The sequence below is a fragment of the Cottoperca gobio genome, chromosome 10 (assembly GCF_900634415.1).
Source record: "Cottoperca gobio chromosome 10, fCotGob3.1, whole genome shotgun sequence".
NCBI classification, from domain to species: domain Eukaryota; kingdom Metazoa; phylum Chordata; class Actinopteri; order Perciformes; family Bovichtidae; genus Cottoperca; species Cottoperca gobio.
In genome coordinates, this window is record NC_041364.1 from 9,852,981 (window position 1) to 9,868,894 (window position 15,914).

The 15,914-nt window shown below is 38.5% G+C and overlaps 2 protein-coding genes across 9 annotated transcripts in view; both read right to left on the minus strand.

Annotated features, from left to right (window-relative positions):
- Nucleotides 1-2,679: 2,679 nt before the first annotated feature.
- On the minus strand, nucleotides 2,680-7,624 carry rap2c (RAP2C, member of RAS oncogene family). The gene is made up of 3 exons (XM_029441587.1): nucleotides 6,681-7,624; nucleotides 4,775-5,060; nucleotides 2,680-3,936 (listed from the first exon to the last, which is right to left on the minus strand). The coding sequence occupies exons 1-2, from the start codon at nucleotides 6,951-6,953 to the stop codon at nucleotides 4,782-4,784; spliced, it is 552 nt and encodes a 183-aa protein (XP_029297447.1). The 5' UTR covers nucleotides 6,954-7,624; the 3' UTR covers nucleotides 2,680-3,936; nucleotides 4,775-4,781.
- A 1,970-nt stretch (nucleotides 7,625-9,594) lies between these two features.
- Nucleotides 9,595-15,914, minus strand: part of mbnl3 (muscleblind-like splicing regulator 3) — a 31,416-nt gene continuing 25,096 nt past the window's right edge. For 3 of the 8 annotated variants that reach the window (XM_029441250.1, XM_029441252.1, XM_029441247.1), the window contains one exon: nucleotides 9,595-15,771. In XM_029441250.1, coding sequence (XP_029297110.1) covers nucleotides 15,632-15,771 — 140 coding nt within the window. In that variant the 3' untranslated portion in view covers nucleotides 9,595-15,631. Of the gene's footprint in view, nucleotides 15,775-15,914 lie in introns of all 8 variants that reach the window. The other 5 variants (XM_029441249.1, XM_029441245.1, XM_029441246.1 and 2 more) reach the window with 2 other exon arrangements.

Here is a 15,914-nt window from a genome sequence, read left to right on the forward strand (position 1 = left end):
CAACGTGAATAAGTGCCATGTCTCTTTGAAAGGGTTACTATCCTTTCAATATATAACCAGCACAAGCACACCTGAACAAAACTGAAGACAAATCCAGGCAGCATGTGATGTATAGACGTCCTGTAACTGGGAAATGCAGGTGCACACCAGTAAACATGCTGACGGAGCTCCACAGCAGAATCAGGGCAGTAAGGTTTGTACTTAACATTGGCAGCTGGGCTCCGAGGGGCCAGGGGAGGGGCGCATTATCACTGCTGATATTCTCACTTCAGGCGCCCTAAGTGACGAGCGGCCTCCCATGAACCCTGTGGGAACTTGCAGGTCAAAAGATGTCAAGGTCACTAGAGGACAAATGTACAGAAGAGAATTGGTGCCAGTCATAAGAGGAAAGAAATCATAGAATTTAAGAGTATTTTGAGAATAAAGTCGAAATATCGAGAATAAATCAGACTACTAGCGTTAGCACACATACTGAAAGTTTGACTTTATTCTTGACATTACGACAAAGAAAACATTTTCCTCATTTAATCTCTTTGTTTCGTTTCTTGTTATTCATTTTGGTTTGTACTGCATGTTCGGGCCCCTTAAAAACGAGATGGTTAATCTCAAGGGTTTTATCCTAATGAATAAACTTGTAGAATATAAAATATGAAACACGTCGTAACTATTTCCACGACACTTGTGGTCCTCCATACTTACTGGGAACAGACTACAAACACTAGTTCACTTCGTCCCAATAACAAATTGTCCTGTAATTAGGCATACTACACATATTGTGAGCACACAAAACTACAAATGACTTACATTCTTAGTGAAAGTCGTGTTTTTGTTTGTATAGATGGCTCTTCCTACAACTCTCTTGTGGTGTGTACAGAGATAAAACCAGCAGGAACATGGACAAGACACTTTTTTCCCCCCTTAAGGAGCTCGGAGGAGCTGTGGTGGCCCTCCTGCTTCAGAGGCGTCACACAGCAGCTGCTGCCAGCTCGGCGAAGGATACACAAGCTCAGCGAGCACACAGCAGCTCCAGCTGACAACTGCAGAGCGAGAAGAAGAGCCAGCTTTGCGCTCTGTGGGATGTGGAAACTACAGCAGCACCATGTGTGACAAATTCAAGAAAAAAAAACTTGCAAAGCTCCACTGGTGCATGAAAACAGATACACACAGCAATAAGGAAGTGGAAAGTGTCGACAGAGTCTAAGAGATGGTATTTTTAGATGATGTAGATTCTTAAAAAGGTTTTAACTCTCTTTGTCAGATATGACCAGAAACATCACAGCATGTCCTGCGTTAAGTTAGTTAAATAAATCTTTAAACTTTTCATGGCTGCACAATGGTTTTTTTTTAAAATCAGAATCGTGATGTCAACCTGCACGATAAACACATCGGATAAGACCGCGATACTGCAAAATATAACTATCATTCTTTTACTATTGTGTTCAAGTCGATCAATTGAAGAATGTTGGAAATAATTTCCTTTCATTTTTTAATTCAACAAGCAATTTGTTGTTTTTTATCAGTATACTGAAAGCAGCAGAACTGAGAACACTTTAATATGTTTATTTATCACAAATAATATCGTGTATCGCAAGTTTTACTCACATCGTGCAGCGACTGCAATATATAAAATGTAATCAGGAAATAAGAGGAAGTTCCTGGGATCATGAGAATTAAAAAAAATGCTGTCTGTATGAAACAATACCCACATGTACAGTGAAAGAGTTATTGGTCACTATACTTGTTCCACTGGCTGTGAAATTATTTATTATATCCTGATTATAATTTCTGTCAAATGTTGTATTTGTACTATGTTGTTTATCCTGTACACACGGCATCTATTGCACGTCTGTCCGTCCTGGGAGAGGGATCCCTCCTCAGTTGCTCTCCCTGAGGTTTCTTCCATTTTTCCCCCTTTAATTATGGGGTTTCTTTTAGGAAGTTTTTCCTTGTGCGGTGCGAGGGTCTAAGGACAGAGGGTCTAAGGACAGAGGGTCTAAGGACAGAGGGTCTAAGGACAGAGGGTGTCGTAACCTGTACAGTCTGTAAAGCACACTGAGACAAATGTGTCATTTGTGATATTGGGCTATACGAATACATTTGATTTGATTTAAAGATTTTGACAGAAACTGACTCGTCTAACAAACTGTTAACTTGAGACAACTTGACGTTGTGCCTGATCACATTGGAAAGACATTATGATGGGATCTTTTAGCCCGTATGAACAGGTGGAACAATCGCAGCAATCACAAACTGTGTCGACATGCATATGGGCATGCGAGTTTAAAGATTTCTAAAATTATTTGTTGCATTTTTTGGATAGGACAGTTGTAGATAGACAGGAAAGGGGGAGCGAGATAGAGAGAGAGATAGAGGAGGGGGGAGATGCGGTAGGGACTCAGTCTTAGTACATGAGGTGCTCGCTCTACCAGATGAGTTACCGGAGCAGCCCGACTATTGAAATTATAACAGGAAACAGGTGCACTTCTTCTGCACTAAAGAGCATGAAAGTTGTCATTGTTAGGCAGAGTTGGAAATAAACATGACCCAATTGTTTTACTACCAGTCCGCACCGCATTTCCGGCCACCTGACGAAGTCTAATATTGTGTATGGACTTATAGTTGTGCTTTAATCAGAGATAATGCTTTAACTGTACCCAGTGACAAAAGCAGAAAGGCATGTTTATCACCAAATGACAACTTATTTTATATTTTTGAGAAGCAAAAAAGAAAGAAACATGAGACCAGGGTGCAACAGAAATTATTTAAGGCTCTGTTAAATCCTCAGCTTTAAAAATAAAACAATGTACCATGTGAAAAGTCACAAAAAGCGAAGAAAACTAGTATAAAATTAAAAGTTTAAAACTGGCTACCCATGTCATTAGTTTTTAATAAATAGGTTACTATAAGAAAAAGAAAAATACAAAGTTAAATCTGATTAACTGTGCCAGAACTTTTATCAAACCACATTGCAGCGGGAGTTATTTGATGACAAGAAATCAGCATCTCCTAAATTTAAAGCAACACACGCCATGTAGTCAAACACAAATATGCACTGTGAGCTTCCTTTGGTCGTCCAAAATCATTCTCCCACAGAGACTCCTCGAGAAAAGTGAAAATGGAAGACCTGCGTCCACGTGATCCATGCCTTGTAAAGACTTTGACAGAATTCAGGCCAAAAACAGTAAAATGGCTCTTTCTTATCACTTCAAGTTGATTTAGTAGAACATTTTCAATTTTGAGCATGCATGTTTTCAGATGAGTTTTGCCGCTTCAGGCTACTGTGATAATAAAAAGGTACAGTTTGATGTTACAGGTTTAATCCACAAAGTTGTACATCCTGTCCAAGTTTCCTGAAGCTAAAAAAAACTCATTGTACACGCTGCTGTAGTTTGTGTCTGTTAGAAGAGCTATTTTAGACAAGATTTTCAAAATAAAGCGAGCAGCATACCTGGGCAGCAAACTGGTCGAAGTATGCATGCTTAAAAGTCCAAATGTTTTTGATATTATGAAATACTTTGTCAAATTCCAAACTTGAGACATAATACAAGTAATAATAAAGTATATAATAGTGATTACAGCAGCTTTAAAAAGAAGCTGCAACCTCACAAACACTCCTGCTTATTATTTCAGGTATACTTCCGACTAAAAGGAGAGAAAAAAAAAAGACTGAAATTCACAGATGGCCGTTCTCGCTCATTACAAGTCCGTCTGTCTGACTCCATCCTGGGTCATCGCAAAGGCCGTTAAGGTTGCAGCAGAAACGTCTTTTAACAGTTATGATATCAAAAATAGGACCGACGTCGTTCCTGTCAGATGCTCTGTGATAGACAGTCAGAAACCACATTGAACAGAAACGTTACCAGCTGCGGTAAGGTTTGTCAGTTTGTCCCCAGGTTCATCAAAATCCTTGTGATGATCCAGACAAATGATGCATCTCTAAAAAAATAAAAATAAAACAGTGATTAGTCAAATGACAAAAAAAATGATTGCCACACGTTTTGATATTTGATTAATTGTTAAAGTAATTTCTTACTCAAATAGCACATTTTGTTTTCAGCCTCTGAAATGTGGAGATTTCCTGCTCTGTTTTGTATCATATTAAACTGAATATCTTTCGGTTTGACAAAACAAGACCTTTAATGACATCACCCTGGACATTTTTCACTATTTTCTGACATTTTATGGACCAGTCGATTAATCTAGAAGATAATCGGCAGATTGTTCAATAATGAAAATTATTGTTAGATGCAGCCCTGAATATAAAAAGCTTCAATGGCTACACAATGGCATCTGTGTAGTTAACACAGACAATATCCCTCACAGAATCTAAAGTTAACTTCCTGTTTTGGAACATAATTTATTTTGCAGGATGTCACATTTTCCTCTTTCTCCGGCTCGGCTCACAGGACCGTCCGCTTCATTGGTCTCTACGGCCCTGAGCTGCTCATACACAGTTCTTCATGCCACATACTTTCTGCGATCTTATGATAACAAGCTAAACCAACGGTTTGCACGGAGCAGCACCACCCACTCGTCTTTCTCACTTCCAACTGAACTCTCCTCTTCCTCACATGGCACTGAAACGCCACACATTCATCTATTTGTCACATTTGTCCTCAGCTTGTGAAGCATTTTACACAGACACTGCAGGGACATTTCATCACATTTTGTAAAGTCAGTGCGTGGCCAACTGTGCTGTGCTCGTGAGCTCTTTGGGACAGCCCAAATATGAATGTAACGATGCAAAAGAGGAAAGGAATGGCAGTGCTTGTACCTCTTCCTCACTGTACCACACAGGCTGTGCAGCACTGTTCCTGCTTCTCCGGCAGCGTGGAATAATTCATCTGTCGGACGATTTCTGCGAACAGCTCGTCCACCATAGTCTTGCTCTTGGCAGAAGTTTCGATAAAAGGGCAGCCCCACTCTTGAGCCAGAGCTCGTCCATCTGACCCAGCCACCTCACGCTCAGATTCCAGGTCGACTTTGTTGCCGACCAGGATCAACGGCACCTTCTCGAAGCGCTTAACTCGCACTATTTGGTCTCGCATTGGTCTGATGTCCTGAAAGATGAAGAGGGCGAGGATAAGGGTGGTTTCTAATGAAAACAGCAGGCAGTTTGTAGCCCTGAGACAAATAATCAGTACGCCAATATAGTCGTTTTCTAATCCCATGCTACAAACTTTGTTTTAGCAGATTTTAATGTACAGTTCACACTGGAAAGGAGAGTTAATTAGATAGTCAAAAAGTCCGTATGCATTCAAAAACATTTAAGACTATGCGGATATAAACCATGATGTAAACTTGCACAGCTGCCGAAAAATGGATTAATTAAAGTATGGTGGTGAAACTGATAAAAAAAAAAAAAAAAAAAAAAAAAAGAATAGGCCTATGTATTACACACTTTTCTTTCTCTCTGTAACGTTTAAAGGGCAACGGCTTTCCAAAGTTGTAGTTTGATTTATGGTATTGCATCACTTATTATTTATTTATTTTATATATATATATATATATATATATATATATATATATATATATATATATATATATATATATATAAAATATATTTTTTCTATACTAACTTTGATAACAGTATACAATAAGAATTATACATATAAAATGTGTACCGGTATGTAGTATGGAAACTGGGACAATGCGTAAATCATGAAACATCCTCTTGTATAACTTCAACATTACATAAGTATTACCGTCGTTATGAAACCTGTAGATTATGTTGTGTTTTTTAATGTTTTTTGTGGCAATTCACTATTTTGAGTTTTCTGTTAACTAAGTTTTGTCAAATTGAAAAGTTCAGATTACTCTGAAGCAAAGATGTGTCCTTGTTTTTCTGCACACAGTTTAACTATGAACCTGTTTTTAATCTACAAATAAATCGTCTCTTATAGTCAATTATTGTTTTCAGTGGAGGAATGTAATTTAGTTAATTTACTCCAGTACTGCATTTAAGTAAAATGTTGGAGGTACTTGTACTCGCTACTGGTACTTGTCCATTTCAGGTAACTTTATAGCCTACTTCTACTCCACTACATTACAGGCAAATATTGTACTTTTTACTACACTACATTTATTTGACAGCTTTAGTTACCATTTGCTTTGCATATTCAGATTATTGATACAAACTATAAATCAAAAAATTCATTAGGATACATTATATGTTAAGCTTCCCAGCAGTGTATACAATAATTTAAGTGATCCCCATCTTTACAAACATTAAACAAATGAATAAATACATATTTAAACCAGTGATATAGTATATTATTCTGAAAAGGGTAATTTTGCATAATGAGTACTTTTACTTTATGTAACTACATTTTGATGCCAATACTTTTGTACTGTTACTTGAGAACCATTGAGAATGCGTTTACTTGTAACTGAGTATTTTTACAATGTGGTATTGTTGTTTTTACTTCAGTGCTTAAGACTTCTTCCACCAATGATTGTTTTGCAATACACCAGATACCACACAACAGCCTAGGCCTATATAATGATGCCAATTCACAATTTTTACCTCACATTAATTTACGTCTTTGAATAATACATAGTAAACAATAAACATTTGGATGGTGCAGGGCTCTGCAATTAGGGAGTATGCATCACACCCCATTACAGCGTCTGGATGCTGTGATTAAGTCCACAGCTAGGTGCAGTTTAAGGTGTGTTACCTGGAAAGACTGCTGGTTGACCAGGCTGTACACCAGGATGAACCCCTGCCCGTTCTTTATGTACAGGTCTCTCATGGAGGCGAACTGCTCTGTCCCTGCCGTGTCGAGGATCTCCAGCACGGAGGGAGACGAGTCCACCTCGATCTCCTTGCGGTAAAAGTCCTCGATGGTCGGGTCGTATTTCTCGATGAAGGTGCCGGTGACAAACTGGACGGTCAGCGCGGACTTGCCGACGCCGCCGCTGCCCAGCACGACCACTTTGTATTCTTTCATCGGGGCGGTCGAGGCAGCAGGCTAACTTAGCAGCTAACGACTTAGCTACACCGCTATACTCGCTCCAGAAACATTTATCAGGCCTTTTAAAGAGCTAACAAGCGAACTGATAATATAAAATAACTCCTTCCTTCACATAAACCCAGGTGAAGTGATCATACTCGTTGGTTTTCCTAGGTCGCCTCGCTACTAAAAGTTGATGTCCGTTAAACTCTGGTGTTAGCTCGCGTTAAAGCTAGCTCGCTTCTGTCTGAATTCACGATGTCCCATGCTCGAGCCTCAAGCCTTTACATCGCATCTGATAAAACACAAGCACAAGGGACTCATCGTCTAGCTACAGACAGCTAGTCACGGTGATACATATTACACTTCCCCTACAGACAGCATGCAAATTCCTGCACACACACAGCAGCCCGCCGGTGTCGCAAAACGCAGCGCTGATTATGTCCGTCTGTCCGGGCCTGGTTCTGGTTCCGGCCCGGCCCGGCGCCTCGGCACCCGGGCGTACTATCGACGGACACACCGCAGATTGAATATTATAATCCGACGGTCCATTGGCGATAGTTTGTTGCTGTCCCACTGTATGTTTGACTCTGTGCTACGGAGGTTTGATCACAGAAAGGAAAGCTTTTTTTCACCAACTGATTTCCTGAAGCTAACGATCTGGTTTCCGCTAACGACAACACGACTTCCGGTGCGACTGTTTTCAGAATAAAAGAAAAAAGTATTTTCTACAACAATGAGCCCAAAATACTGGAAAAATATTTACAGGTGCTGCAAAACATGACTCGTTTGACTTGAGTTTTGTGAATGATGAATAGTTGAGAGTAGAAAGTAACATAGTGGTTATCAGAAACACTGTTTCAAATAAAATGTCAATCAATGTATAACTCTGTTTTACAATTCGCATATATTTCATCACTTGCATTTTAATTTGTAAGAATTTTCATCACTTCCATTTAATTAAATATTTTTTTTTTACCTCTAGTGTCCCACCTTTGATATTGCATTCCTTAAATGACAAATGCCATTTCTTTGGTTGTGAATGATGAAAGAAAGGCGGTGAGAATTATAAGAGATGGCTCTGTTTTCATCATATCTAATCACTTGATAATTTATCTCTCCATTTTTGATTTCACATCCATTTTACCCCTCTGTTTTTAAATTCTCCATTCTCCATTTTTAGAAATGAGTTTTTGTTACTTCCACTCCTCATATTTGATACATTTATTAGTTACTTCAGAATTACAGGAACTATAAGAAAACTTGTATATGTTAAAATGTATATTCAACCATACAGTTGAATGTTTTGATTGATTGAAGGTCATGCAATAAAGTATTACTGGAATAATTTACAATCATGCTAGATGATAACATTTATGAATGACCTATTTGCACATTATGAACTGGCCATTTTAAGGTGCGTCTTGGTGATCAAGTGGTTAACACACATACCATGTAACTTCAATGTCCCTGGTTTTATTATGGCTGGGGTTAGTAAAATTAATCCTCCCCCTCTCTGTCTCTCTCTCTCTCTCTCTCTCTCTCTCTCTCTCTCTCTCTCTCTCTCTCTCTCTCTCTCTCTCTCTCTCTCTCTCTCTCTCTCTCTCTCTCCATGTTTCTTGTCTGTATTTCTTCTGTAAATAAACCAATAAAAACATAGCAAAAATCTTCAATCTAATGATTACATAACTATATTACTGAATGATAAATGTCAAATGTATTACTCTCTATTGCTAAATGATAATAGTTAGTGATTCAACCTATTTCTTGTTTATGAAAGCTTAAATGTTATACAATATAGTGAGCAGATGTGTCACAGGAAGTGATTTAATCAACATTTACACACCATCATGTCATGTATTGTGCAGTCCTCCAGTGGATTATCTTCTCTCACCTTGCTACAGTGATCGGCTGGATTAAAGGTGCAACAGACTTGAGTCCAGTGAAACACTGATTTTCAACCGGTTATTACGTTACTTCAACAAAATGTATGAAATATAAATTTTAAGGTTGGTATTGATAATGTTTTGTTTGTTTTATTTTTATTTTTAGCACATGATCCAAAATAATTTGTCAAAAACAAGTTGATTGATTTGGTCTGATATGCAAACTTGCAAAGGCCACAATCTGAAACTAAACATTGTAGATTGTAACGTCCTAGAAGGTGTAGGTATTTATGACGACGTATCATGAGGGGGCTAATATTCAGAGAAAAAAACTCTGATTTCTTTGGATATCCTCTGAGATTAAAGTAATTAATCTGCGAAAAAACAAACAAAACAGAAATGTTCTGAGAATAATGATGTGGTGTGATGAGGTTGATGCAACCTTGCAAAATTAAGCAATGTGGTTCCTTGACAAAAAAAAACAAAACACTGTTTTTCTCCCCGTAAATCACTTAAATTCAATCTCAGATCATTTCAGATTTTTCCAAACAAATTCATGATTTTATAATCTCAGAGTATATCCACGTTTTTGTCTCGTAAATTTAATCTTGGAATATTTGAATGTACTGTAAGACGATGTTAACGAGACATCCATGACTTCAACTGTCAACATAACCTTTAGTCATGATGAGAAATGTCTCTTTAAAGGTGACACAAAAAGATAAAGAACATCAAAACACACCACAAGAGGATCACAATTATGTGTTTTATTAAAGGTCAAACAGAAATCGCAGAAATCATCATAGGCACAGTAACTTACTCTTAATAGCTATACACTGCAAAATAAATTGGCATGTAGCACAGCAGCACATACAAGCACCACAAGCAGAAAACAGAGTGAAACGATAGATGACGAAGAAACAGCAGTCAATTTCAAGTCTGTCCTAGAGTGTCAGAGAGTTTTTCATATGGCTTAGTCCTGAACAGTCTTTGGCCCTCATCATCTTCCACGGGTTGCCATTCAGTCTGCGACTGTACCCAATTTAATAAACTCACCAACAAAGGATTTTAAATAAAGGGACACGTTTTACAAACACTCAATACATGTACTGTTTTAAGTCAATTTAAATGTGGAACAAAAAAGAAAAAACTACATCTTGCATGATAAAGGCACAATTACAACTGAATTGTTTTCAAATAATGACAACAATAAATCAATTTAAAAACTAAATCACAGTCTTATTCACTTGCTTATGACTGGAAACCCACAGTATTGTTAGTCCTCTCCACATGTGGAGTCAGAGGGCTGTGAACCGATTCAGCAGGATGATTCAGTCAATCCCCCACTAGGACAAGTGCCATGGCAACACAATTGCTGTCTTTAATAAAATTAAAACGCGTCACATGTCCAAATCTGCAGGAACAGAGCTACGTTCACGATGTTGCTGCTGCTGCAAGAATAACATTGGAAAACCAGGTTGTTCGCAATTTTGACTAAAATCCTGAGGAGAATTCAGATTTATTGTTGTTTTGGTTAATGACAACAAGGGAGCAAAGAATGAAAACACAAAAGTAAAGTAGATTTAAAACCCTGTGAACACATCCATCTCCCTCTGATTTCTTTATCTGCTCCTCTTTTCTTCCCAGCTGCTTTTCAGCCTGCAGGTGGAGCTACTCTGTGCTTTATTTTGGTGCATTACTGGAGAGAGGAACGCACCCGCATTCATGTGTTCATGATGAGCATTTAAAGACAAGGTTAGTACTGGTTCATTATTTCAGACCGACTACTTCTTCTAATCCACCTCTCGTGTTTGATGTCAGGGTCAGATGTTACAGTAAATGAATAGAAAAAAGTTTTTTAAAGCAAACCATCGTGGCTAGGAAATGTCATGCTTGGCAAAGAACAAGGCTCTAGCAAACAAACAAACAAACAAAAGTACAGATCTTTTTATACTGTAATAAAATGATAGACATACTCATATCATTAACAATACATTGATTAGATTTTTAATCAACTCTTATCTATATTTATTCAAAATAAATTTTGAGTATTTTGACATAGTTATGTACATAAGTGCAAACAAGGTGAACATCACACATTCGTATACACCTCAGCAAGGATCGACATCACCCAGCACAGCTGGGCACAAAGAGACTTCTGAACCGCCTTCTTGGCCAAAACTGAAACATAACTCACTGATGAGCGCTCGGCCTCCACACAGAGAACTGAGCGAGGAGGGGAACAGTGAGGATTGCTGACTAGTTTACTGAAAAAGATGAGTCCAAAAGCCTCTTTACCTTCCTGACAGATAGGCGTTTGCTTTAAAAGTCCGTTCTTATTTCTCAAAAACACCATGTACAAGAACAAAAAACAATTAAGGTCAAATAAACAAAACAAAATATACACCTGATCTCCCCTAAGGACCTTTGGATATTACAAGGATTTAAGTTTTCCATACAAAATATTTTATCACGTCGCAATAACAAGACAAACTAATTAGACATTCCCTTTTTGAATAAGTTAGTGATGTATGCTATTTCAATTAATGTGAAAAATATAATCACAAGTAGGATAATAGAAAGGTAGCCATGTTGTCATTTTGTTGCCACAGCAACAATTACCATGAACAATGACTCCATCATTGTATACAAATGATTTTCATGTTATATCTTTTTTTTTCTTGTTTGTCTACACAAACTATTAACTATGTATAAATGAGTTTTTTATTTCCATGCTGTGTTTTTTTTAATGTCAGTTTTAAAAAGAAAAGCTTAACTTACCATTAATACATGTCACTTTCATACACAGCTATCACATCTTTATACAGTGATCAAGAAATAAGGCCCTTTGTGCCCCGGGCAACAGAAGTATGCTCAGAACGAACTAAACGTCCACATGCTAAAAGGATCTGTTCACTGGACACAATGATCAGAGCGTTTTGCATATTACAGAGTTGTGATTCATGAATAGTGAGGCCTGCAGGAAATCAAGAACAAGAGAAAGGGAGAGAGGTAAAAACTAAATATTCTCGTGCCACACTGCAATTCCTTTAACTCGCTCTTGTGCATCGATACATACGTCTATGTACTTAGAAATTCAAATGCCATCAAGAGGCACAATTTATTAATCAAGTATTCTTTTGTTTTCCAGCTGGACAGCAGTCAGTGAAGGCGTAATGATGTGAAGGGGGAGGAGATGAAGGCTAGAGGGAGAGTCTTTAAAAGCTTTAAGATTTAGACAATCTAAAAATCGTCTGGACATTCGAATCATCAATTTCATCGAGTAGGAGAGAAATATTTCTGTTCAAAGACTTGAGAAAATGTAGCTGTTCAAAGCAGTCAAAAACAGGGTTATAGGAGAAGACGTACATTTCTTTACAGATGTACGATGACCGGCATATAAGAGGCTGCGTAAGGTTGGATCCACCATGTAAATAAAAGGTAAAGGGAAATACGCTTATTCACTTTCTTTGAGCGGATTAGATGAGAAGATTGATACTCAAACCAGGAAACATTTAGCTTAGCTTAGCATAAAGACCAAACACAAGGGGGAAGCTAGCTAGCCAATATTAGCTTATTGTAGAAACATATGTACATGTAGTATAATGTATGTATGCCTATAAGTAACCAGAAATGCCAAATTTGGTTTGAGGTAATTTAGAAATAGTGTCAACATCACATAGTGATCAAACGAGTGCTTTTGAACATAGCCATAGTTACAGTACATAACTCGCACTAAAGCTACAAACTGTCGAGTTTATATTTCTGGTTTTGTGCTGATTAATCAAAAAAGATGTGTTAATTAGAGAGTTTTAGAAGTGCTGTTCAGTGCATTTTGTCACTTCCAGACTATTTCTCATAGTTTCCCGTCTTTATGCTAAGTGGTCACACAAACATGAGCGCGGTATCAATCGTCTCATCTAACTTGGAAAGAAAGCACTGTTCCTTTAAGGGACACATTTATACCAACTCAACGTGAACTTAAGGTACAGTTGCTACAGTTAACGTAGCTCACTGGTGGAAAAAGGGGGGGGGGGGGAAGCTTTCACCCAGTCAAACCAAGGGTCAATCCCAGGGAGCGGTGATTCCAAGATGTTCCCATTGAACATAGTTGGCAGTGTTAATGGGTGGGAAGCAGGTGAGGGATTACATCCTTGACGCAGCACTAGCAACTCCTACTGGATGTTCTGTCTGTTACTTCTGCTTACAATCTCCCCAGGTAAAAAAAAAAATAGAAGGTTAGCATGCTGATTTTCACATTTCCCCCCCCCGTGATTATACCGTTGTTTATCGGTGCATTTTGGGCACTTTGGGTTCTTTCGAAGGGAGGGTTAACTTTCAACAACCGACTGTAAGAAATCGTACTGTAATGTACGGTGAACATTTGTACTTCAAAAAGTAGTTCTGCTCTACTCTTCTGAGAGTGAAAGATATTTCTAAAAGTAGTCACACCATCCATTGACATTAAATATAAATCTATATAACAATACACATACTTTAATATGTCTTAACAAAGTATCAGCATGGTAACTATGTGACCTCGGAGATAGATCATGATATATAGTGAATTGTTACATTTCAACATGCCGGTCTTTTAGAAGGGCATGTGTAGAGTTTTTGCATTAAATACATTCACAACACAATAACATTATTTAAAATGAATAATGTTCAGTGGGAAATGCCGTAATATCTGCAGCATTTACAACTAACCAAATATGTGATTCATTGTCTTTTTCAACACGTAAGTATCCACACAACTCACAGATCTTCTTCACATAAACCATAATAAGACAGCACAGCTGTCCCAGAGAAGAAACTAGCACAGATGTGATTTACTGTTATAATAACGTACCAAATAACACATCTATCTTTGAGCACTGGTCTGTTCGTACAGTGTGTAGACAGTGGTGGTTTGAGGAGACTTAAAAGAGGCACATTTGAATTTGGATAAAAGTGATTTGAGCCCGGTTTCCAGAGCCGTTACGTTCAATTTTTCGCACCTAAAGCAATTTACTCAGACATTTGAAAACCAAAAACAGTTTTCTCTTCTTTTCTTTACCATCAGACATCAAACGGGTGATTTATTCCTCCATCTCCTGACTTTACCATTACGCAATTCTGGCTGCAATATTCAGAGTCTGACTACTTCTGACAAACAGGACACATCAGTAGAAAAGACGACACATTATAAAGTCAGACGGGACATTTTCAAGTTCTAAGCTTTCTCCCTGAAGAGCCGTAAAACATAAAAATCTTGTGCCACGTATTCAATCCAAAAGCCGCATGAAAGGAGAGAACTACACAGACAAACTGCCTTTTTAAAATGCATCTGAGTTTGAGAGGGAGACTTTCATTATTCTGGTATTGCACTAAATGGGGGGGGGGGAACTCAACCAGCACTTGGCACACACAGACTTTAGGCACAACATCAGGAAACAAATCCGGCTCCCATCAGTGCAATAACTCTGACATCAGGTGTGGACGCTTAATAAGAAGTACCAAATAATTCATCTTAGATCTGACTCTCAGGAAGATCATTTTGTTTTTACTATGATTTCGGGCGAGTTGAACACATCTGGGTTTGTGGCTGAGACTCATCGCCTGTAGATTGTCATTCTTTTAAACCAAACGGGACAAACAAACCTTTGTTTTCTGTCATTAGACAATTACCCATCACAGCCGTGACTAAATATACCGCAGAGACACTGTTTTAATAACATCACCTGCTTTAAGGCAGTTTGTTCTTCAAATCAAGAAATTAAAAATCTCTCAACTCAGCCCCTTTAGAAGAGAAGTGATTGTATCCTCATGTTATGTCCCTCTGTCAAGCTTTTTGATGCATTACATGAGAAGTAAAGCCTCATTTGCTGCTTTTAGCCAATAGGTACCAGATACTGACTGTGAAACCGGGGGGGGGGGGGGGGGGGGGGGGGGGAAATCATAATCAACATTCATGAAACAAAATAAATTTAAAGTGGCGATCACGGTTATTCCTAGATGTTCTTACAATAGAAGCTAAAGGTTGATACACGGTATTTTGGTAACAACAGATATTGCCTTTAATTGCACAATAACAACATGTTTCAATGTGTGCTGTCAAGTGTTTAGAATTATTTTGTTGAAACTAAGTCTCCTCTACAGCTGAGCAGATAAATCAAAGGCACAAACAAATTAACAACAACCTGTTGGCGTTTCATCAACATGAGACCATGAGAACACACTGAAACATGGCACAACACCAATGTTACATTTGTAGCCATCTTGAAACGTAAACATGACATGATATGAAACACTCTTTCATCTTGACAACACATACTGGTTCTAGCCCAGCGGCAGGTCCATTTGCCACTTGAACTTCCAGAATAGGCTTTTCAAAGTTTCTGACTTTGGAACAGTCAAAAGTGTTGGGTCACCTCATGTGATGGCTCCAACCCATAAAGGGCAAGTAGTCTTCAATGTGTGTGTGTGTGTGTGTGTGTGTGTGTGTGTGTGTGTGTGTGTGTGTGTGTGTGTGCCTGCTGCACTTTTAAGGTGTGGGCATGTATGGCTGTAAGAACGAGGGAGCTCTATTGCTCAGCCTGATCGAGTCAGTATGCATCAGGATGGCTGCTTTAAAGCAACAGTAATACGTCCAGGCTTGTATTGCGTCAACCAATCGCAGTTTTTCTCTCTTTCATAATAATTCTCATAAGAAGTTTCACACTCAGTCAGTGTGCACTGTAGGCGAGGCACATGTTTGCTGCATTCAGGAAAGATGACCGCCCTGGTAGTGCGCAGGTTTCAGGGACTTTAACTGGGGTTTCGGGAAAGGCTTACTGAGTTTAGCGCCACCGGAGCCGCCATCAGCAGTTTGGGGACGGGACAGAAATGGGTTTCCATGGGAACACACTGGAGCTCCACGGGATCAGGAGTCAGAAGCTCGGAGGCGTCTACTGGAGGAGAGAGACACAAGGTGACACAGAGATTCAGTACGTTTTTATTTATAATGTAAAGCCAGTATTTTCTGACAATGCTTGTTTATATTTATGTATTTTGAATAATTGTTGCAATCATTGTTGAATTATTCAGATTC